Consider the following 26,085-nt stretch of genomic DNA (forward strand, 5'->3'; position numbering starts at 1 on the left):
AAAATGTCATTTTCTATCCCTTTTGTGTATTACATTTAAGAAGAAACACCATGTTTTTCTTAATTTATATTTTATTATAGCCAGTACACTAAAACTGGACAAATTTCTAAGAAGACTTGGGAGAGATGTACTACGAGACAGGGACAATATTCCTACTCCACATAACCTTGCATACACATCTCCAGTGCATCTTTTTAATGTTAATTGCTTCTCTGTCCTTGCATAATATTTAGATACATCTCATTAGTTTATTGGTTCTTCTTGGAAACTCATTTTGCAATGCAATAAATGAAACTGCCTGATGTGTAAAAGAAAAAGGTTTAAATCGATTTTAATGAAAAGGTTTTATATACATCTGTGAGTATTGATAATATGTCTTTTTGTTCGCTTTGCATGACCTATTTAGATAAGGATTCAACAATCTATTATTCCTTTTTAAATTAAATAATACAACAAAACTATTGAATTTGTTAAATCAGATATCAAGGGATCGTGAAGTACCCTGTGCAGCAGCTTGTCATCTCTTGGGAGATCTTTGCAATTCTTTTCACCTGGACAAAGAACAGAAAATATGCACCATTGCAAAAGTAGGAAAAATTAAAGGGAGTGTTCGCGAAAAATGAACAGGGGTATAGGCTTACGGAGGAAAATAAGAGCTTTTGATCGGTATTAATCTTACTTTTATATTGTGTCTATAAGGAGAAAATTGTTAAACGACTTATACCAATTTACCAAAGAACGTAGCGTTCATACAAATTCAACTCTGAATTCAACAAAGTTGCAACATTCAACTCTGATCGTAAAATAATCAATTTAATTTGAAACAAATCATTTAGATATTACAAACAATAGTCATCGATTATTTATCGACGCATTCGTATATACTTTTTATTTTGTTTTATTTAAATGATAATTAGCTGGCGATGGATTTTCGAACATTCCTGGAAAATATGAAAATTTCGTATATTAAAAAAATCTCCGAAACAAGAATAAAAGTTTTTTAATGTAACTCTCAGATCATAAAAAATAAAGAAATACTACGAAATATCAACTATATATAGGAATGCGTTGAAAATTATCGATGATTATTGGTTGTAATTGTAAAAGATGTTTTACATATTAAAAGCAAACTGATAAATTCAGAAAAATAATTCTACAATATAAATTTGACCCGCATAAACCAAATTCCTCATGTCTATAGTTGGATCAGTTGGAGGAAGTTAAGGAGGAAGATCAAGTATTTGCCTTTGTTGAAATTGAAGCCTTTACAACACTACCACTGTGCAAGGTAATACAGAAGCAGGGTTTTCTTTGTAAAGTATCATTAATCTTAAACACTTGATCTACATTGTGGACACTTTCATTTTGAGGATTAATGCTTCATCTTGCAATTAAATTATCTCTGCAGGTTATATGACCTCCACGGGATATTGATAAGGAATTGAATTAATTTTAAAGTCTGCAACTCTGCCTAACTTGGAGATCAATAAGCAGCAGATACTTTCTTTTGGTTTATCAATATCTAATTAGTAATTATTTTGCATAGTTTACATTATAATATTCTGATACTCTGAACAGAAATTGTAAAAATGTATAATATTAACATTAAGTTTGGATTCGTTCTATTGGAAAGCAAGGAAGCATGCGTTGATGTCAATGAATGTACTCAACAAGAAACTTTGGATTACTGTGGGTGAGTTCTAATTAAAGGACGCCCTGGCCATATTTTACTTATTTGTAATCACCACCATTTAAATATGATGTGACAATTTGCAATCAGGGAAAACTGTTAACTTCAATTCACTTGTTTCCTAGAAACAAAGCATTGACAAATAATAACTTGAGTAACATTGGGTACACAATACTCATCCACAGAGTAACATTGGGTACACAATACTCATACACAAAGTAACATTGGGCAAAAAGTACTCATACACAGAGTAATACTGGGTACACATTACTCACACAAAGAGTAACATTGAGTACATAACACACATACACAGAGTAACATTGGGTACACAATACACATACGCAGAGTAACATTGGTACACAATACACATACACAGAGTAACATTGGGTACACAATACGCATACAAAGAGTAACATTGGGTACACAATACACATACACAGAGTAACATTGGTACACAGTGCTCATACACAGAGTAACATTGGTGCACAATACACATACACAGAGTAACATTGGGTACACAATACTCATACACAGAGTGACATTGGGTACACAATACACATAAACAGAGTAACATTGGTACACAGTGCTCATACACAGAGTAACATTGGTACACAATACACATACACAGAGTAACATTGGGCAAAAAGTACTCATACACAGAGTAATACTGGGTACACAATACTCACACAAAGAGTAACATTGGGTACATAATACACATACACAGAGTAACATTGGGTACACAATACACATACACAGAGTAACATTGGTACATAATACACATACACAGAGTAACATTGGTACACAATACACATACACAGAGTAACATTACATACACAATACTCACACACAGAGTAACATTGGGAACACAGTACTTATACATAGAGTAACATTGGGTACACAATACTCGTACACAGAGTAACATTGGTACACAATACACACACACAGAATAACATTGGGTACACAATGCTCATACACAGAGTAACATTGGGCAAAAAGTTCTCATACACAGAGTAACATTGGTCTACAGTGCTCATACACAGAGTAACATTGGTACACAATACTCATACACAGAGTAACATTGGGCAAAAAGTACTCATACACAGAGTAATACTGGGTACACATTACTCACACACAGAGTAACATTAGGTACATTATACACATACACAGAGTAACATTGGGCAAAAAGTGATCATACACATAGTAATACTGGGTACACAATACTCACACACAGAGTAACATTGGGTACACAATACTCACACACAAAGTAACATCGGGTACATTATACACATACACAGAATAACATTGGGCAAAAAGTACTCATACACAGAGTAATACTGGGTACACATTACTCACACACAGAGTAACATTGGGTACATAATACACATACACAGAGTAACATTGGGCAGAAAGTACTCATACACAGAGTAATATTGGGTACACAATACTCACACACAGAGAAATATTGGGTACACAATACACATTTACAGAGTAACATTGGGTACACAATACTCACACACAGAGTAACATTGGGTACACAATACTCATACACAAAGTAACATTGAACACACAATACTCACACACAGAGTACATTGGGTACACAGTACTTATACACAGAGAAACATTGGGTACACAATTCTCATACACAGAGTAACATCGGGTACACAATAAACATAAACAGAGTAATGTTGAGTAAAAAATCACAAACAGAGTAACATTGAATAAGCAATACATGTATAAAGAGAGTGATATTAAGTACACAAGGACAAAGTAATATTGGTTACACAAAATATTAAAAAAAAAGTAATATTGGGTACAAAATACTTGTACACAGAGTAACAGAAAGGTTTAGCATGAAGAAAAATTTGATTTTCACGAATGTTTTTACATTTTTCAGACCTAATACCAACTGTGTGAACACTGCTGGTAGTTTCAGATGTGAATGCAAGGTTGGGTTTGAAAAATTAGTCCCTTACGAAGGCTGTTCAGATATTAACGAATGTACAGGTATAACAATAATTAAACCAATGGGGTGCAGTTTGATAGAAGGGAATAGAAGTTTCAATTATTTATAAATCAATTATAATTTGTTTCATTATGTTTGGAACATTCAAGCTTGTGAGCCTTTAAAACATGCATTTGAAATGTAATTTGTGGACATGAGATCATGAGATTTGAAATGTAATCTGTGGACATGAGATCATGAGATTTGAAATGTAATCTGTGGACATGAGATCATGAGATTTGAAATGTAATCTGTGGACATGAGATCATGAGATTTGAAATGTAATCTGTGGACATGAGATCGTGAGATTTGAAAGCCATTTTACCCCCATTCGAGTATCTGTCTTTTTGAGTTTTGAACAAAAGAATGAGTACTGTAAATCAAATATCTAGAAACTGTTCCTAAAGATCTTAGCGTAAATAACAAGAGTTTGACTTTCAGTTATACTCTTCACTTTGTTTTAAACTTTGCGTGGCTATAAGACAGGTTTATGAAATATAAGTATACTAGGCTTTTAGGGCGCTTCGCGCCCATCTTCTATTTAAATTGTGAACATGTTCTTTTTGTTTACATTTTAAAACAAAGAAGAAACAAATTTTGCGGATTTTTAAAAAACAATTCGCGGATTTTCAAGAATTTAAATTTTTTTTATAAAATTAAAAACCTTTAAAACACATTTTTTTTAAAATTTTTAACATTCATAAACCTTCCCTGTGGTTACGTGATGTCCCGATCGGTTCAGCCGTTTTGACGTTTTTTGGATACAAACAAACAAACAAGCAAACAAACACCCATACAAGCCAAATTTATATATAGATAGTCAAGGATAGATATCATTATAGTTGGACATTCTAACTTTAAAACATTCAGATTTACATCACTCTAAAAGTTAAACACTTTCTGATTATATAAAATATATTAAAGCTTCATTTCTAGATAAAAATCAATATTTAAAACCTAGATTTGTTGCACATAGTTTTGCTATACAAAAATAAGGCCCAGTTCAAAATGACCTATAGATATATGATTTTAACAATATGTTGCCGTAAGAAAAATTTACAAGTATAAATTTCGAATTTGTTTAAATTCAAGTTTGTAGGGTAAAAATAGGCTTAAGAATTAAGATTCAAGACTTAAGAGGACCATATTAATAAAATTTTTACGAAAAAAGATGTTTTTCTCTTTAGGCAATAACTTTGTGCTTTGTGGAAGCAACTATCAAAATTGTTATAACACTCTTGGAAGCTATTATTGCACCTGTATAATTGGATGGTATGATTGGACTCCAAGTGGAGGTTGCCGTAGAGGTAAAAATAGTTGATCATGTTCTGTTGTTAAGAATAATTAGCATCGACATCAATAAGAAATTCAAATATTTAGCCAACACTATATTAATGACAGAAAAAAAGTAAATGTAAAAAATAAATGTTCACTTTATCAGCCTCTTTCTAAAGTTTTACAAAAACCGTTACCCCCATCCCAGTTGAGCTATTTTTGTCTTATGTAGGTGGGGTGTGGGAGGGGGGAAGGAGGGATTCCCCCCCCCCGCTCCTCCTCAAACAATAATGGATTGATGAACGTAAAAACATTGCCTAGCCATTCAATCCAAGCTTATGCATCTAAAGCTAGATAAAAAGTAAAAGAATTTTAAGATGCGCTTGACATTATATTAACAAACCCTTTAAATTAAAAAGTTGCTATTATAATGACATTGTTATATGTTATAGATTGCTTGGGTCGGGAAAACTTGGATACTGATTGCTGCACCACTGCTAACCCTTGTGACTATGGGAAGGGAGACTGTGACAGGTTAACAAACTCATTTTGTTTGAAGTACCATTCAACTAAAGTATTAAGAAATTATGAACATTTTTTTAAATACTATTAAACTACAACTATCAGAATTTCTGCATTTCGTTTAAAATACAATTTAAACTAAAGTATTAAGAAATTCTAAACATTTAGTTTGAAATATCATTAAACTAAAGTATTCAGAAATTCTGAACATTTTGTTTGAAATACCATTCAACGAAAGCATTCAGAAATTCTGAACATTTTGTTTGAAATACCATTTAACGAAAGCATTCAGAAATTCTAAACATTTAGTTTGAAATACTATTAAACTATAAAGTATTCAGAAATTATTAACATTCTTTAAAATACCCATTAAACTACAACGATCAAAAGTTCTGAAAATTTTGTTTAAAATACCAAGTATTAAGAAATTCTAAACATTGTTATAGTCTTTAACGGTCTCTTCGTTTACAACAGTTTCCAGACATAAATCCTAGGAATAGCAAGATCAACCAATTTCCCCTCTACCATATGGGTTTGTGCAAAGGTTTTCTCCTACTTATTCCCGTACCATAATGTAACCATCTTTACTCGTAATAGCTATCTCTTCAGGTCCTCAACCATAGGTTTAATAACCGAGATGTATTAGTTCACATTTATTGGCATAAAAATATCTGTTATAACGGTTTCCTATCTAATCTGCATTCCATAGGTCCAAAGAGTCCCTGAGCAGTTCATCTGAGCCTCTGTTCCCTGCTGGGCTAGATGTGGTCTCAGCTAATCCGGGGTAGATCTTCCCAATGATCATGGCTCTCCTTGTCCTTCTGTAGATCACATAACAGGTGATCTCCTGATCAATCCTAGCTATCTACCAATATGCTCTAGTATCCACCTTATATGCAGCATCCACACTCCACAGTGTCTACAGTATCTGCATTATCCTCGATATCTACAGTCTGCTCTATATTTCTGTGATCTTTAGTCTGCTCTGCACATAGAGAATAGAATACATAGAGAGGAATTTAATGGAAAAAAGTGTAAAACGGCCATTTTGTTGTACTGTTTCCATACTGCAGGTGTACTTCACATATTTATGCTATATAACCTGTTGGGCCCTGGAATATCATTTTATAGAAAATCTAAAATTATTTTTAAAAGAAAACCAAATTATGAAATAGGCTGGTTTCATAATTGACCAATGATCATTTCACATAGACGCTATGCCTTCCACTTTACAAACGATGATTTTGTGTTATAACTATAAATCAAATGATGTTTTTATTCACCTAATTAATTTTATAAAGTTTATTTAACAGTTTAAAAAATTCGAAATTGAAATGAATAGTCTAGGGAACATACTGTATTAATGTACTCTACTGCATATAATTTGTGAACATTTACATGATTTGTACACTTTGAACTCCCTTTCAGGCAGAAAGGGACTGAAAAAATTCATACCGAGAGATTCTTTTAATTCCTCTCTATATATTCTATTCTCTATGGCTCTGCATCTCTGCTGATCTACATCTGCTCTATGTCTCTGTGATCTGTAGTCTGCTCTGCATCTCAGTTGATCTACAGTCTGCTCTATATCTCAGTGATCTGTAGTCTGTTCTGCATCTCTGCTGATCTACATCTGCTCTATATCTCTGTGATCAGTAGTCTTCTGCATCTCGATTGATCTGCAGTCTGCTCTATATCTCTGTGATCTGTAGTCTGCTCTGCATCTCTGTTGATCTACAGTCTGTTCTTTATCCCTGTGATCTGTAGTCTGCTCTGGATCTCTGTTGATCTACAGTCTGTTCTATATCCCTGTGATCTGTAGTCTGCTCTGGATCTCTGTTGATCTACAGTCTGCTCTATATCCCTGTGATCTGTAGTCTGTTCTGCATCTCTGCTGATCTAAAGTCTGCTCTATATCTCAGTGATCTGTAGTCTGTTCAGCATCTCTGCTGATCTACAGTCTGCTCTATATCTCTGTGATCTTTAGTCTGCTTTGCTCCATGATCTTCTCCTTGTAGCTCTCCTGTAGTTAATATAACTGGTGATGTATGATCATCCTAGTTATCTATCAATCTGCTGTGGATCCATGATCCTCTCTTTGTAGCTCTCCTGTGGTTCATATAACTGGTGATTTATAATAATCCTAGTTATCCCTCAATCTGCTGTGGATCCATGATCCTCTCTTTGTAGTTCTCCTGTAGTTCATAAAACTGGTGATCTTTATGATCAATCCTAGCTCTCTATCAATCTGCTCTAGATCTATAGTCTCCAAAGGATCCACAATATCCAAGATCTCCACAGTATCCAAAGTATCCAAAGTATCCTCTACCTATTATCAGTTACCTTTGAGTGTTCTGTTCGCAATCAATGGAGTGTAAGTCCCCAGACCTTGACGGAAAAAACAGAGCTTGCTCAATGTCTATTCGGTTCTAAGGTTCTGGGTACATTGCCTCATCTCTGGCTTCAATAATGGATTTCAGCTCAGGAGATATGATAAAGGTTTTAAACGGATTCAACCGGATTAAACAAGGAAAACTACGCCTTGAAATATTACAACATATTGTTTGAAATATTATTAAACTAAAGAATTAAGAAATTCTAAATATTTTGTTTAAATTACCATTAAACTAAAGTATTAAGAAATTCTAAACATATTGTTTAAAATACCATTAAACTAAAGTATTAAGAAATTCTAAACATATTGTTTGAAATACCATTAAACTAAAGAACTAAGAAATTCTAAACATATTGTTTGAAATACCATTAAACTGAAGAATTAAAAAATTCTAAACATTTTGTTTGAAGTACCGTTAAACTAAAGTATTAAGAAACTCTAAACGCTTTGTTTGAAATACTATTAAACGTATCAAGAAATTCTAAACATTTTGTTTGAAATATCATTAAACTAAAGAATTAAGAAATTCTAAACATTTTGTTTGAAATACCATTTAACTAAAGTATTCAGAAATTATGAACATTTTTACAAATACCCATGAAACTACAGCAAGCATAAATTCTAAACATTTGTTTGAAATATCATTAAACTAAATTATTAAGAAATTTTAAATATTTCTTTTGAAATATCTTTAAACTAAAGTATTAAGAAATTCTGAACATTTTGTTTGAAATACCATAAATTTTAAAGTATTAAGAAATTCTAAACATTTTGTTTGATTTACCATTAAACTAGAGTATGAAGAAATTCTAAACATTTTGTTTGAGTATCATTAAACTAAATTTTTAGGAAATTCTAAATATTTTGTTTGAAATATCATTAAACTAAAGTTTTAAGAAATTCTGAACATTTTGTTTGAAATACCATTAAACTAAAGTATTAAGAAATTCTGAACATTTTGTTTGAAATACCATTAAACTAAAGTATAAAGAAATTCTAAACATTTTGTTTGAAATAATCAGTTATTTAGGCATTGTCCTACTATAAAAAACTGTTTAGTACAGTAAAACGTAGTGAGCGGTTAAGCTTAAACGCAATTTTTTAAAGAAACACCAAGTATATAATAAAAAGATAAATTTTATTCTTATTTGAAAGAAAATAATAACATATAAGAGTATCTCTCATCATTATTTTTATAATTTGATAGTGACGCGCACTGCAAGGGTAGCCTGAGATGTAAGCGGCAAAATTGTCGTGATTTCTTTTCTGGAGCTGGGCCTGGGAGTGACTGCTGTATATAATGCTGGTCCTGTAGCAGCATTATAGTGTTTAAATTTTGACTTTGTTAGAATTCATAGCATACCATTTGTATTTAAAAAAAACTTATTTCATACATTGGATCGGGTACAGGTTGGTCAAAAGGGTGGGCTGTTTTTCAAAAAAAAAACGTCTAAAGTAGCTTTTTTTTCGTGTGATTTAATTGCTATATCTTACATATATGTAAAGCCCTTGGGGAAATAACTTAAAAAGCATGTGTCACGTCTTTGTTAATTTGTTGAAAACTAAATTTTCATTTTTGAAATTTTTTTGAAATTTTTCGTTCTTTTTTAAAAAGCACCTTAACTATTTCTGTCAATTCTTGTTTTGGAAAAACGCCCCATTATACAGAAATTTCAATTAAAAACCCATCAATTTTTAAGTTGTCAATAAACGAAAAGAGCAATTTAATGGGACTGTAATTCAAATTTTAAGTGACCCTCCATGCAAAAATGGTAATGCCCGATTCACAACGGTATCCTTGAAAGCTTTGTTTGATCAAGTAAGAATTAGATATCAATGTTTGTAATTAAAAATATTGACTATTTTCAACTGTGGTGTCTCTACAATTGTGACTTTCAACTGAAAGAAACGTTAGGATTTATTAGATTTAAATATTTACCAATCTATTCAAATGACTCTATCTTCCATGTTATTAATCAGATAAAGATTTTAAGGATACAGTGGGGAATTGAGCATTATACCATCTTATGAAGGTTCGCTTGAGATTAAGCTTTCCTTTGAAATTTCAGTTTTAATTATGAACTTTTCAATAAATTTTAGTTTTAGTTTTGAATATTTGAAATGATAACGTGTGAATAATTATTTTTCTTTAAAAAAATGGAAATATTTGAATATTGCATCCAAACATTCTAGAATTTACAGTGTGTACCACAAAACATGACAGTAGGAAGACGACTTGAAAGTCGTCTTTTATCTTTGAATTTCTTTATGCAGTCAGTTGTCAAATCACTTTAACATGTATGATTCTTAAAACAATAACCATAAAATTCTTCTAGTCCTGGCATTTCTAAAATGTATTCTGCCTTTTTTGTGCTTTCAATATTACCTTAGCTTAAAAATCAATATATAAAGAATTTCGTTCAGATTATTATTTTTATTAAATAAAACCAAAATTGTCTAAATATGAACGAAATTCTTTATATTTCCTGTAATATTGAAAGCACAAAAAAGGCTTATTATTAATTATTATTATTATCAACTCTAGACTTTACTTCTTAGATTAGGTTAACAAATAAATGTCGGAAATAAATTAAAGGATCAAAGATGACCTTCAAGTAGTCTTGCTGCATTCTGGTTTCCAGATTGACGCAAAAATCGCTTTTTACATTTTTCCTAATCTAAAATTAGCGTTAAATATAACGACTTATTTTTGTTTATGAACCATTTTCTATGTCATGTGTATTTTGACATAAAAACAAATTGTTTTCATTTAGCTTGAATTGCTTGTAAAATTTTATCTTACAGTCATCTTATATAAACACAATGAAGACGATTTCTACTTGAATTCAAACAGCATGGATTTGGATACACATAAACATGGAATCTAAGAGAATCTGTCAATTAAAAGCCTCTCTTTCTTGTAAAATTGTAATTTGGAAAAAACCTTACTAGACACCGAAACAGAAAAGTCGTCTTTATTGTATTGATATAAACGCCGATCACTTGACATTTTTGCTTTAATAAATAATTATCAGAATATGCTGAAAATGTTAGATGAGCAGTAGAAAGATGTGTAAGAAAAGGCAGATGCTGAGTATAAAGTTTATCCTGGGCTAATTTTGTCTATTATAGATTGATTTTTCCCTAAGAGTTGAGATAGGACAGTGTGATACATGTCCCTAGTCAAACGTTTCAAGGCCTGCTCACTAAAAAAAATTGACCTCTATCTTTAATTATAAGGGTGCAAGGGAGGATTTTAAAAAAGTTCAAAAAGTAGGTTGGAAAATATTTTGAAAATAAATGTTTTTTACTTATGATAAATATTAACATGTGACTCATGTTATTACATCCAACTTTTTTAACATATAAATTTCAACCCGTAGCTTAATTAATAAAAAAGTTATTAACCATTTCTGATTTTTTTGAAACACCGACCCGCAGTTTGTGTGTTCTCCATCATATCCTATAATGCAAAAAAAAATGTTAGCAAAAGTTGTTGACAATTATGAAGTTGAAAAAGTTCTAATTTACCCCCCCCCCTCCGTGATAGGGTTAACAACGGAAATCATCTAGGACAATAAAATTATTTTTGTCATTTTCCGGACGAAAATAAATTTATTTAAATATTTGTTTAATAATCCAAATAAAAAAGATTTACAATTTTCTCTCAATATTTCCATATCCAATAAATTAAAGGAATTGAGTCGTGGCAACACTCTCAAATCTACTTAATCCCTGTATCTTTGCAACCTTTGATAATCTAAACTTAAATTATATGATCTAACAGAATTCACAGTTTTAACTATCTAAGGTATACGACATTGGGTTGCAAAGATGAGTCCTAGGAATGGCAATCTGAGTTTGTGGTAAAGACTCAACTCCTTGAATGCACAGTAGTGTTCAATTGGCAAAAATTGTAATTTAATTTAGTTTTAGTGCAAATGAGCATTGTTAAATCGAATATTATATTCTAATATTGCATTACAAACTTTTAAAAATTTCTAAATAAAACCGTGCAAACTATTTCAATATCAAGCTACCCAAATACACAGCAAAATAATCCTAGTTTACTTCTGCCATTTAAATTATCGAACAAGGCGTGTTTGAAAATGCATGATTTGATATTTAAAAATATTCCCAAACAAACTAGCTAAATGGATAAAATAATATTTCTCACATATTCAGAAGATCGTAAATCCATGATTTTGTAATTTATGATTGAGCGCAATAATTTTGTAAGTTGTATAAGTTGTTGACAAATAGGTCAAAAGGACAAAAGTTGTCCGACCTATAGAGAAACCCAACAAGAGAATTTTTCTGACCTGATTTTTATCGATTTTTTTTATCGATGTTATTTCCACCACTGATAAGTCTAATGAAGTATTTTCTGTTTGTTTGTATCCAATAAACGTCAAAAGTCTGAATCGATCCGGCCCAAATTTTTTTAGGAACCAAATGTAGGTTTTTAGCTGATCCGAATTTCACAAAATAGGAACTCAACTTTTGATTTACAAATAATCACAAAATTATAAAGAAGTCCCACGAAACATGACAGTAGCATTTGAAAGTCGTCTCTGATCTTTGAATTTATTTGAGACATCCAGTCTTTTAGTGTATGTTTCTTAAAGCAATAACCCGTAATAACAATAAGGATATTCTAGTCCAGGGATTTCCAAAATGTGGTCTGCCTTTTTTGTGTTGCCAACATTACCGGCGATATTGAGAGTTTTGTTGAGATTTTAGTTTTATTAAATACAACCAAAATTTTCGAAATCTTAACAAAAGTCTTCTTATTTCCGGTAATATTGAAAGCACAAAAAGGCAACCCACATTTTGGAAATCCCAAGACTTGAGGGTATTTTGTGATTCTAGAATTATACTTTTAAAAAAGTGGCTTATAAATAAAAGGCTGAAATTATTTCAAGGATCAAAGACGACATTTAAGGCGTCTTGCTTCTGTCATATTTATGGGACAAATTCAACGAGGTTATAGTGTATAGAGTGATGATGTACGCTAATCCTTTACTAATTGTATAGGCCATGAACTATACAACATTTGTTTATAATAAGGAGATTCTGGCCTAATCTATAGTAAACAGTTGTAAGTATAGTGTATAGAGTGATAATGTACGCTAATCCTTTACTGATTATATAGGCCATAAACTATAACGAGAGCGTACTGCATATTTGTTTATCATAAGTTGATTCTGGCCTAACCTATAGTATAACAATATTAGTAAACAGTTGTAAGTGTACAGTACAGCTAACTGAGGACACAGGTAGAGAACTATCATCCCTCCTCAAGTTCAAGTGTTTGCTTTAGAAATTCAATTTGAAAACGACGACATTTATAATCTTCCGGAGATTGTCAGATATTGGAATAAAATCAATGGCCATATTAATTTCTCTAAACTTAACTCTTGTTTTTATTTATATAGAAAATTACCATAGTTATATCGAATCCTACTGAAATATATATTTTTGTTGTCGGAAAAAAAGTTCTAAATTATGCTTTAGTCGGTGGTCCGGTTAGTTAAAGTGCAGTTAAAAAAAAAGATTTTAAAATTGTAGACACCTGAAAAGGAATGTCTGTGTAATTTAAGCACCTTCCAATTTATATGGGTCAATTTACATTTTGTCAACCTTACATTTCGTCAACTCAAATATACATTTGGTCCATTTACATTTTGTCGTTCAAAATAAATTCAAATATCAAAGACGACTTTCAAGTCGTCTTGCTATTGTCATGTTTCGTGGGACACCCTGTACTTAAAATTACGCTATAAAACGTGTGCAGAGATAGCTTAACTGCGTTATATATATTCTCTCTAATCCTATAAATATGTATACTAAACTTTACCTGTGCGATAAATAAGTAATAATAACGATAACATCGTGTGGATCGTGTCCTGTTTGAGACATTGATCAATTGATTGCTAGTGTCTTTATTGACACCGTTAGTTAATGAGATTGAGCCCCGTGTAGTGGCGTTGATAGAGATTGTAGCCATGTGGATTGTGTCTCTGTGTGGCATTGAAAACATTGGCTCATCCCTATCATTTGGGATCGTTTTAAATAGCATGTTTGATAGCTACACTTGTGTCCCTGTGTGGCATTTAGAGCCTGGAATTCAGTCCTGGTTGAGTTTGATATCGGACGGATTGTACCTGGATAGATATATTTAGAGAAATTGATATGGAGTGAGTGTTTACTAAATGCATAGATTTGAAAATTTTCAAAAAAAATGTAGGGTCCACTCAGATATTACAGGTGTGAAGCACACCCACAAAATTACATGTACGTTGGCCCAGAATAGTAGAGATCGATAGAGAGGGTCATTTTAAAACATCCAAATTGGGTAAAAATTTTCATAAACCTTGAGTTTAAGAGGAAAAAAACTAGATTTAATTTTTTATCTCGTGGTCGGAGTTTTGGGGCAGGAAAAATTAAAAAACATAGAAACACTTGTTGAATCAATCTTGCAAGACTTGTACGCAAAGAGTATAATCGTCTTTTAACATTTTTTTTTGTAATATCTTCGAAGATCTACTTGTAATTGATGGTCAGGTTATTTTGTAAATGAGATAAAGTTTTGATAATTTACGATCCCGCTATGTAAAGTGAATGTGTTTTGTCACATGTTTGTACTGGTGACACTAGGCTTGGTTATTCCCCCGTATATATAACCTTGTTGCTCTGATCAAGAAATGCAACCACGAGGAATCTTCATGTTAATAACGTGGGATGAGACTGTGATTTGTAATTTTAAACCCAGAATCACCAGAATCAAATATTGTTCTTTTGTTCAAATCAAATCAGATATTTATTAAATTTAATTAATGGCAATATAATTATCTCGATAAACGATATAAATCTTTATGAGGGAAAAAGAATCTGGTGGGGCCAGGTTTTATTAACAAGCTAAAAAGCTTCTTGTCATGGGGGGGGGGTCCTGGACGAGTGAACGAGTAGGTAGGACATTAAAGAAAACAAAAATGCTTAGCTCAACAAACCTGATACGACAACAAACAGTATTAAAATTAACAAGAAAAAAAAAGGGACAAATCTTTGTAAGAAAATAAATACTGAAAGAATGCATATTCTAACTGTATGTAATGAACGTGAGGGACCCTTTGTGTTTCCTTTGTAGATATTTCTTGGATTCAACTGATGTTTGAATTCGGACCATTTCAAACTTGATAAAATGTTGAATAGGTTGAGAATATCTTCAGTTATTATCTAGCCACCATTTGACAAAGGCAAGCATATAGGAATCATATTTAGCTTGAAAATAATAAATAAATAAAAGGAAAAGATAAATAAATCTTCCAGTGGACTGATTGGTGCAAAAATCTACGCTTTTTACTGTTGTAAACACGAATCATCATCTGATCTATAATATTTGGTAAAATATATAGTTTGAGGGAGGGGTGTGTGAGTGGGCAGATACAAGACACTTAAAGATAATATATCATCATTTCTTGCATTGATTTATGCATGCAAATTAACTGTAAAATTTACTGAAACTCTAATGTAAACCTTTTTTAATTCAAACTTAATCCATTTGATCTAACAGAATATATAGTTTTAAATATTGAATTAATTGGTCTTTAACATCAGGTTACAAAGATATACGGATTAGATGAAGGAGTTTAGGGAAAGTGTTCAGTTCGTTTTGAAGTAAATAAAATTCTGTACATAACCCCCTCCCCCCCCTATTAAGTGGGCAAGGTTGATTGCTTATATGGCTTTAATCTATGTAAGTAATGGCTTATGTTGGGATTCAAGGACAACATGTCTACACAGAGATAGATACATAGTTGGATATCAATAGATAGATATGGATAACAGTTAAATATGGTTTAACAAAGTCATTTGATAGATATGGTTGTACAAGGACAATTGTTAGATATGGTTGTACAAGGACAATTGTTAGATATTATTTAATAAGGACAATTGATATATATGGTTTAACTATAAGCTACCCACATGAAATAAATAGAGTTTCTTATTATTGGATATATCGAGATTTGGAAGTTTGAAATTGATAATCTAATACAAAAAATGAACATTAGTTTTATTTACTTTTAATTCTAATACTCTAAAAGTTTTATTGTTATTAGAAAAAGAACAATTCTATAAACTTTTATGCTCAAATTGGGCTTTTAGTATTTCCAACCTCAAATCAGAGTTTTATCAACTAGATCCAATATAGCTTTCATTCTACACCCAAATTTGAGTTATCCTAAGGAACTGAATATTCGCCAAAAACTCTATATTTCTTATCCCTTTGTTTTCAATCTGATTTCATGACTTTTGATATTTCAATCTATGGATTAATTCTGTTAGATCAAATATTGAATCCATATTATCAGGTTAAAGATAGATAGGGTTAGAAAAATACAGTTTATGACGATTTCCCAGTTCCTTTATCTGACTCAAGACTAGGGTTTATAGCGAACGAAAACTGTTTGCATTTTTCGGATTGCGAAAAAATGCAAAATTTTCGGCGACATTTTTTGCGAAAATGCGAAATTTTCGTGAAACGTTTTCCCCATTTCGCTGGAATCCCTGCTGGAAACCCTACTAAAGGCTTGAAATTTAAAACTTTTCTGTTCTCATTAATAGCTCTCCAAAAAAAGCTATTATTTTTTACCATATAAGATATTAATCTAGGTTGAAAGGAATGGAGTCTTTGCCACAAACTCTGATTTTCTAATACTTTATCTAGCTTTGCAACATAATGACGTAAACCATAGATATTTCAAACTGAATTTTTAATTAGATAATCTAAGTTTGAAATATTAAAGGTGTACACCATTAGGTTGCAAAGATAAAGAGATTAGAAAGTTTTGGTTTGTGAAAAGGACTCCTATATTTTATTATGAGGTGCAAAGATTATTCTTGATTGGTATTTGTTTTAGGTTTAATTATGAAGTATGTTCTCGCCCTATTTGTCTTGTCCTGTATGTGTACAGTCTACACCTCAGCTCAAACACAAAGTTCACAGGTGGCATTTTTTATCTTTCTCAGGGGTAGGGGGGGGGGTGTCTTTACTTTCCATAGTACATAGGGGAACTCATTTTTTATTCCTTTTGTACTGAGTGATAAAGAATTTTTCAAGAAAATCTCTAATGGGTAAATTTGAGTAATTTGTAAAGAGTAGATAATTATCCCAGATAATTATCTACAAAGGATGAGATTTCAGAGACGACTGTCCGGAATTTATATTGTCTCTTCTTTTTTTAAACGTTTTTCTTTCTTTGTCTTATCATTAAATAAGCCATTATAAGATTAAGCAGACTTAAATTATACCCTTAGGATTGTCACATTTTAAGAGTTCCGGGTCGTCTTTACAGTCTCATCCTTTGTGTATATCCTTGTACATAATTTAAAACCTAAAAACAAATATAATTAATATGATTGTAGATTCTTCTGAGTAGGCCCACCAGAGCAGCTTGCAACTCTAAGGTATTTTAAACATTTTAATACTTTTTTACTTAATTATAACTTTTTCTACATTTAGTGCATAGTTCATCATTATTGTATTAACACATTTACTTAAATACCTGTACATTGTACAATGTAAGGTATTATAACTATTTTTTTTTTAAACATTGGCGTGGGTAACCAGCTTTGTCTTGAACTCTGCCTAACTCCCTTTACCTTCCTCCCCCCCCCACCAAATTTCCTTCCACATCCTATCCTAGAATTCACTCACAATAAAAAATGTGCATCTAAATTTGAAAAAGCTGCATGTGACATGTTTTCGGCTACTTCCGATTGTTAACGATTTCAAAATAAACTTGCGGTTAACGGAAAGTTTGCCAGCCCCAAGGGTGTAATGCAAGGAAAGTTAATTGAGGTCGTGTAAACTCTGCGTACAGATTGAAACCAGTTCTCTTTGGGCGGAATTTGTAAGCAAGAATAGATGCATCAGTGTTCGTTTTGTATCCGAGGAGGTTAAAAGCATTAAATTTGATAATTTTGATAATTCACATAATAGTTTCCTATGACCAGAATATTTCATTGATTTTTTATGTGAAAGATGGCTACCATCTCAGGCTGTAACATCCGTCTTGTGTTTACATTACCGCCCAGAGACAGTACACTGCAGTACAAAAGATGCGTACACTTCTGAAATAACTTTCCTTGCATTTCATCCTTGGCAAGCCCTATGTATTACTGAATACTGATATCATGCACACCCTGGACTAGCAGAGTTAGAGGCAATCGGTTTCTTCTATCATGCACGTTTTGGTCTATAATTAAACCTTCTTTATATTTGGATTTTTTGTTTAATGCCTTTCATTCAAAACATATATGCGGGGAAAAAAGTAAATACAAAAGGTAAGACATTAATCATGTTTATTAGGAAAAATTGTGATTGAAAGTCACAGCTTTCTCGAATATTGACAGAAACGTAAGCTCTCAGCTCACCATCCCCTTTTTGCCGGGTACCATCCTCAAAATAATTTTTTTGGAAGCATTAACTTATTTTTAAATTGTTTCAGGAGTGTAGGGAATGTAAAGGATCATGTGACGGTTGTAATATGTGTCCTCTCTGTGCACTATGTGGAGGAAATACTCTGTAAGTATTAAACAGGTCTAAAATATAGGACTGCGCACGTTAGGGCTTTTTTCAAGTTGTTAAAAATTCGTTAAAATCGTTGAAAAAAACTACTTTTCTTGTGAACATTCGTTCTTTAGCCAAGAGCTGAATGTTTTTTTTTCGGTAATGGTATTTTTGGTGCTTTCTCAAAGTTTCCGTTCGCTAACGATCTCAACTTTATTAATGGCATTAACAGAAGTTGTCGTTTAAAGACAATTAGTCGTTAACGTTAACTTGTTAACGGACTCTTCAGTTCATTTTTGAAAACTTGCATTTCGTTAACTAAACTTTGCCTAGGCCTGGTGGGTATAATTAGGGTGATTTAAAATTTGAGATATTTTAGGATGGGGGGTCTAAATATAAAAAAGTTTTACTTCTTTTCACTTTTTCAATGAATTAAATGAATTATAATCTTGATAATTGTCCAGTAAAGAAGGAATTAAACAGACGACTACCACATCTTCTACAGTCGTCGGCGTTTATATCAATACAATGAAGACGACTTTTTTATTTAAGTTTAGATTCCTAACAAGCTTTTCTCATATATCAAGTTTACAAGTTAACAAAAACAGAAGCTGTTAATTTACAAATTATTTTTGTTTCCATGTTTATAAGTATCCATGCTGCCTGAAAGCTTGATAGAATTTAAACTTTAAATCGAAATGCATTGTATTAATATACACGATGATGACTCTTTTATTTCCGATCTGAAATTCATATAAAATAGGTTGTATTGGCAATCACAATTTACAACATGGACAAAGTTAGACATTTCCTAGACTTACACAGTCAGGCATAGACAGAGATTGGGATTTTAAAATAAGGTTTAAGGCAATGTGTTCAAGTCTACCCACATTTGGAAACCTCAAGATTAGGTTTCCAATATTAACTGTCAATTGTCATTATAAATGTATAACTTTAACACCGATCCCCTCAAAAATGCCGAGCAGAGCAGTCACTTTTCTGTTTTTCTTCATGTTGCGTTTTCAGTTTCTTTTGGTTCATACAAGCTTTGTCCGTTTTCTGGCTTTTAGGGTTCCTTGTAGGCCAGAACTGCATTATTGCATGGTTCCTTGTAGGTCAGAACTGCCTTATTTCATGGTTCCTTGTAGGCCAGAACTGCATTATTTCCATGGTTCCTTGTAGGCCAGAACTGCCTTATTTCAGTTCCTTGTAGGCCAGTACTGCATTATTTCATGGTTCCTTGTAGGCCATAACTGCCTAAATTCATGGTTCTTTGCAAGGCCAGAACTGCCTTATTTCATGGTTCCTTGTAGACCAGAACCGTATTTCTGTGCTTAATTATTTAGTAAACCATCAAAATACTCAATTGAAAACAGACCCCAAAAACCAACCTTTAAATCGTCATATTTTTAAGGTTTTTGGTCGTATTTAGAGTCTCATTTTTTGTGGGTAACCCTGTATTTGGAAGATGCTAAAACTCAGAATCCAGGATCTTATATTGATATTTTTCCATATAACTCTAAAATTAACATCTAGAACGGCCATTGTAGAGTTTATCTAGAGTAAATTAACAAAACAAAAAAATTGACATATTTATTTTCAGACCCCCTTGTGACAACTGTAATTTCTGCCAGGGAGCTGGGGGAGCTGGAATATCGAATTGCAAGAATAAGTGCCAGGATGGAAAGAAAACCCCCACTTGCAAAGACTGTATTGAAAACTGTTAATTAATTGAATTTTAATAAATAAAATATATCTCTTTTCCCAGTTTTTATATTTAAGGTACTAACTAAAGTGCCTGGCGTTGCCCGTGAAATAAAAAAAATTTAATTTAAAAAATCAACTGTTGAAGAATATAAAAGAAATCAAATTTTGTTTAGCCTATATGTTACCTCCAGGGTACCCATGAGTTCCCTCGAAATTGTTAGTCAATTTGGTCCAGCCGTTTGGCCGGCTGTAGCTGACATATATATATGTATAAAAGCGAATAGCTTTATTAAAAAGATGAAACATTTAAAATAAAGGTATTATCAAAATTAACTTTTAAGGTTCTGATGGAGCAAGCTCCCTTCTGCTTGTGGCTTTTTATGGCATTTAAAGTTTTCCAATTGTAAAATGCATTATTTTTAAAAGAGAGTTTTCGAACAAAATTGCAGGGATGTTTATGCAAAGAAAATCTGAAAAATTTGATATCCTGGCTCCAAAAATGCAAGGGGTTTCTAAGTATCCTTTTATTTAATTGGAGGGTTGGAAAAACTGGTTTCCTTCTCAAGTTCTCAAAATCTATATATAAATTCGGCTTGTGTTTGTTTGTATCCAATAAACGTCAAAACGGCTGAACCGATCGGGCCCAAATTTTTTGTGGGACATCACGTGACCACAGGGAAGGTTTATGAATGATAAAAATTTTAAAAATGTGTTTTAAAGGTTTTTAATTTTGTAAAAAAATTTAGATTCTTGAAAATCCGCGAATTTTTTTTTAAAAATCCGCAACATTTTTTTCTTTGTTTTTAAATGTAAACAAAAAGAACATGTTCACAATTTAAATAGAAGATGGGCCCGAAGCACCCTAAAAGCCTAGTAATTAAATAATGCAAATAAATAAAATTGATGACAACAAGTTTTATTAAGCAGTTAAATCTACATAATTAAATCTAAACATATTACTAATGAGAGATTCTTTTATCTTGTCCTTTTCTCGCTGAGCCATTTATCCAGCAACAACAACGACATGAGAAAAATTAGGCCTGAAAAATCAGTGATGAGAAAACTAAAGAATTCGACTAAACAAATCAAAATTCAAAGAATTGATCTAAAAAATTTTAGAAATCAAAAATCATTCAGTAATTAACGATTTAAAAAAGCCAGAAATTCTACGGGCAGATCGATTTTTCCTTTTTTTCAAAACATGTTAACATACGGTTCAAAACATGTTAACATGCGGTTCAAGAAATGCGTCTAACCGCTAAATACCGCTCATTTGTCCGTTTTTTGACATTTGATAACTTTTTTTATTTTTTATTTTACTAGTTTTTTTCGATACTCTTTCCCAAATACTGGTTTTATGGTTATAATTACAAAATTAACTTTTCTGAACTCAGTGTTTCAAGATAGATATTTATATACCCATCTTGATTTATTTTGACGACATTTTTTGGCTTACAAATTAATGCAATAATTTACACAAAAAAGCAAAAATCTGGATTAGTTTGAAAATTATGAAGAAAAAATTCACAAATCTTTTTTTTTAAATGTATCAAAGAAAACGTTAGAACTGCTGCAAGGTGGATTTTAGCATTTGATAAAAAAATCACCATTTCTTTGAGCTGAACTGTACCAGTATTTAGTTTTATGTTGCCGTATTTCTAACTGAATTTGTGTCATGGAAACAGGTTGCATTTTGTTCCAGTAAAAAAAAAACTCAAAAACAATTATTTCCCGATGAAAGAAACTGTGTTGTTTTTATAAAGAATTTCATTAATTCAAGGGTTCAGGGAAAATTCAAGTTGTATTTAAATTCTTTTTATGGAAATAATATGGCGACCTGAGACAAAAACATTTTAAAAAATGAATAAAATTCCATTAAGTTGCAAAAGAGTGAATTTTGTCCAGTAGTATTTTATAAAACTAAACCGCTCAAGCTCTGATATTCGTTACCATATCCGTAACCTTTAATATTTCAACTTTTAACAGTTGATCTAACATAATTTATAGTCAGACATATCCATTGTAGATATCGAGATCAATGATTTAGATTTAGGCCGGCGCTCAATTGAAACCGGTTTTTGGCGGATTTTAGACGCGGCTCAAAAAAATTAAATTAGGACTCAGGTTGCAAAGACATAAGGATTAAAAAAGAAAAGGTTGAAATAATGTTCAATTTCGTTTTACTCACCGGACCAATAGAGCTGCTTCTTCCTCTGACCTTCATCCTAGCCAGCACCTGCTCATTCAGGTCAGCACGCTCCTACAATTTATATTATTATTGTGCATAGTTACATAGTTAAATAGTTAAATTAAGTTAGCTTTTTAGAAAGGATGTATGTGGGTGGTTACGTAGTTGGCTAGTCAGACAGTATCGTGTATTTATATTATTATTGTGTATAGTTTGTTAGTTAAATAGCTAAATTGTTAGCTAGTTAGGCAGGATGTAGGTGGGTGGTTATCGTGGATTTATATTACTAAAGTCTAAAACTTCTTCACTTTGGGTTTCCAGCTTTTTATTGCTCAAAAGAAAAAGAAAAACATTATATTTGTTCACTTTGAAGTGTTGCTAAAACGGAAAATATTAAAACTATGTCGATACAATATACAGATAATATATCTATATATAAGTTTACATATATATATATAAATATATCTATATTTATATATATACAGTTTACAAGTATATATTTATAAGCCTAACCTTGGGTCTGGTTTAGCTTACATAATCTAACATGACAATCTCTGAAGAATTCGTTTTTTAAATCAAGTTTTAGTTTGATAATGTTCTATTCCTGTTTGGGCCGAGGGGGGGGTAGGGGGTAGGGTTCAATATTATACAACAAAATGAGTGTAAGCTGTGCAGTGCAATAAACGCTGGCATTTGTATTTTCTTGGTTACAAAATAAAATTGTTTTATAACTTAAAGTTGATGATTTAAAAACAAGTTACTGAGTAATGATAAAATTAAGTAACTTGAAGATAAAACTAAATTTTTGAATTTAAAAGGAGGAATACTTTTGAACTATGAGTGGATGGAAATTGCAATGATATTCAATTAATAAAAAAAAAAAAAAAAAAAATAATATCCCAAAAATTTTCCAAGGGTTGAATCCAACTGACTCAACGAGATGTTACATGTGTACACAAAATAGAGATATATAACAACAGACACTAAAAACATATAAAAACAAAAAAAAAAAGGGCCTCTAGACTCTAAAACAAAAAAAAAGTACACGCGCTCAAAATATAATATCACACATAAAAATAAAAAAAAAAAAAAAAAGAGTTTAAAATCAAAAAAGTCAAGTTCAAAAACAAATCAAAGAAACAAAATAATAAAGCCAATCCGACTCAAGATGTGTTTAGTATCTTTAAAGCATCCTGTCTTTGCTTTAATTTTCAAGTGTGGACGCTTACCATTGACTCTGCAGCATTTCCTTGGACTTGTCTGAATTTGGCCAGATTGAGAGCAGCAATCTCTTCAGCTTCTTCAATCTGCTTCTTGTAGCTCTTAATCTTGGACTTAAAAATTTAATTATTTATCTATTGATCTATTAGATCTACAAGAGAGGAAAAGAAAACTGATGTATTATCAGCTCTGCAGAAGATAAAACTGCCAGAGAATAATTATAAATTTTGTTAGATGTAAAATTCAAAAGTAAATGTTAAAACATATATCTATTGAGAACTGAATATTGTATTTTGTGTTTTTACCTGAAGCTGATCCACAAGTGCTTGCATTCTTTCGTGATTCTTTCTGTCTTCATCCTGCTGGAAAATTAGTTCCTTCACCCTTCTTTCACTTCTCCTTAGATTCTTCTGTGCATCTCCATACCTCCTGAAACCATGCAATCTTGCTCATGAACTACCTACTGCCAGTTCAAATTTGAACCACCGATTTAAAGTTGAAGATTAAGGAAGGCTTTGAATCGATGTTTCCAAATTGAACCAGTAGTGGGCATTTTGAATTCATTAAATTCAGTCCCAGTCCAGTTCTCTTTACTAATAAACCAAATATAAAACTTACCTGTTCTCAGCATCAAGCTCACTCTCTAGTTCTCTAATCCTTGTGTCCATTTTGGCAATAGCTTTCTTTCCTCCCTTGAGAGCGTTTGTTTCTGCCTCGTCACATTTGCTGCTCAAATCTTTTACCTGGAAACATCACACACTTGGTAAAACAACTGTTAGAGTTATGGAAATAGTAACACTAATCTATATCTTAAGAATCAGAAGTTATTTGAGAACTTGAACTGGGCTTTTGGGATCCCGTCCCATATCCAGAGTAAAAGTTGATAATAACAACTTTTTCCAAAATTCTTTTAAACATGACAAGGACAACATTTCCCAATTTTTAACTATTTTTTTAAAATCAAAATCATTTTGGAGTTATTTTCATATTATAACTCTTGACCGTTTTTAAGACAATGTCAGGTTTTCCATTTTCGACCATATCCTGAATTAAGAACATTGTCGCGTTTTCAAAACAACACCCACTGAAAACAAAAATTATTTTATGAATTATTTCTAGTACCTAAGTTTCCACACATTTTATCTGTTAAATTAGAGAATATGGATGATTTATTTTCAAGCCTTTTCAACAAACAGTTTCCCACATTTCTAGTTAAATCCATATTGTAAGAACTAAATGATATTAATATTTTGATTTCTATTTGCTGTAATGATTTTTAGATTATAAAAGAACAGTTTGTTATTATTTTATATTTTGTTTATATTTTAACTTTTCCAAAATGTTTGTTATGTTATGTAATTGTGAGCAAATGCTTAAAAATTGACGTTGTTATGAAATCGAAAACTCAAAACCAGGATATGTTCCGAAAATGCGACATAAGCTGAAACGCGGTAATTGTTTCAAAATAGGGATGTATTTAAAAACTAATACTCACATCTTATTATTAGTTTGAAATTGACAGTTATTGTTTCAATATATAGTTTTAGCCATTTTTAATAAATATATGTTGTAATGTTGTTCTAATCGGCTTGGATTTTTAAATATATACTCTTGAAATAGACAAATCTACAGATTTGGTATATTTCTAAGACTCAGTGTTAGAAATGGGCCAAGTGTTTGTTTTAGAAAACATGTTTAAATATTATTAAAAAATCAAAAAGAAACCTGGGCTTCCAGCAGTTTTCTATCTCTCTCTACTGCCATAGCAAACTCCTGTTCTGCACGCAGCTCATCTGCCAACCTATGAGCAACAAATATTTAATTGAGATGCTCGATTTTTCAAATAGAACCAATCTAAATTAAAAAATCAATTTCAGGAAAAATTTAACCTTGCAGCATCAATCATAGCTTTACAAGCTTTCTCCTCAGACATCATTACTTCATGACCCATTTCATCAAGATCATTCTGGAAAATGGATATTATGAAGAAAACAATTCAGCAAAGTTAGTTAAAATCTTACTTGAAGGGTTGCCATCTCTTGCTCCATCTTCCTTTTTGAGGCAGTGATTGCTTGGTTAGATACCACCATCTCAGACAACTGTTCATTGGAATCAGAGTGATCCTAAACAAATTCATGATTATTGATTATTCATCTAAATATGTAAATATAAAATATAAATTAAAAAATAATAGAAATAAAAGCTAGAATTGAATACCTGTTCCAACATCCTTCTAGTTCTATCAGTTTGTTCTAGTAAAGTTCGAGCTTCCTCCAAAGCATTCTTGTTTGCATTAGCTTTCCTCTCGGCAGTTACTAGATTATCTTGTGCAATGATTTTTGCATGAGATTCTTCTTCAAACTTAGCTTGAACATCTCTTACCTAGACAATAAAAGTTTAATTGGTCCTCATCTTTTTATTGAATGTAAAATTAACCTTACCTGCAGTTGGTACTTTTGAATAGTTTTTTGAGTCTCTACATTGTTGGCATTAGCATGATCAAGGGCCA

At 31.7% G+C, this 26,085-nt stretch overlaps 3 protein-coding genes across 3 annotated transcripts; 2 read left to right on the forward strand and 1 right to left on the reverse strand.

Annotated features, from left to right (window-relative positions):
* Positions 1-288: 288 nt before the first annotated feature.
* Positions 289-9,658, forward strand: LOC111715066 (fibrillin-1). The gene is made up of 9 exons (XM_023490313.1): positions 289-303; positions 343-361; positions 412-587; positions 1,202-1,288; positions 1,611-1,693; positions 3,585-3,694; positions 4,880-4,999; positions 5,420-5,501; positions 9,092-9,658. Exons 1-9 carry the CDS (start codon positions 289-291, stop codon positions 9,183-9,185), a joined length of 786 nt encoding a protein of 261 aa, XP_023346081.1. The 3' UTR covers positions 9,186-9,658.
* A 7,150-nt stretch (positions 9,659-16,808) lies between these two features.
* On the forward strand, positions 16,809-20,223 carry LOC111715060 (keratin-associated protein 5-2). Its single transcript, XM_023490302.1, has 4 exons — positions 16,809-16,894; positions 17,314-17,355; positions 18,399-18,475; positions 20,064-20,223. Exons 1-4 carry the CDS (start codon positions 16,817-16,819, stop codon positions 20,185-20,187), a joined length of 321 nt encoding a protein of 106 aa, XP_023346070.1. The 5' UTR covers positions 16,809-16,816; the 3' UTR covers positions 20,188-20,223.
* Positions 20,224-21,062: 839 nt separating this feature from the next.
* On the reverse strand, positions 21,063-26,080 carry LOC111715067 (myosin heavy chain, muscle; the record flags this gene model as incomplete). The annotated part of the gene is made up of 10 exons (XM_023490314.1): positions 21,063-21,207; positions 22,356-22,427; positions 23,585-23,689; positions 23,882-24,005; positions 24,195-24,319; positions 25,302-25,377; positions 25,466-25,542; positions 25,598-25,699; positions 25,794-25,958; positions 26,018-26,080. Coding segments are annotated over 10 exons (915 nt in total), but the record flags the coding sequence as incomplete, so codon positions are not given.
* Positions 26,081-26,085: the final 5 nt, after the last annotated feature.

Source organism: Eurytemora carolleeae, unplaced genomic scaffold (genome assembly GCF_000591075.1).
Source record: "Eurytemora carolleeae unplaced genomic scaffold, Eaff_2.0 scaffold748, whole genome shotgun sequence".
In the NCBI taxonomy this organism is placed as follows: Eukaryota; Metazoa; Arthropoda; class Copepoda; order Calanoida; family Temoridae; genus Eurytemora; species Eurytemora carolleeae.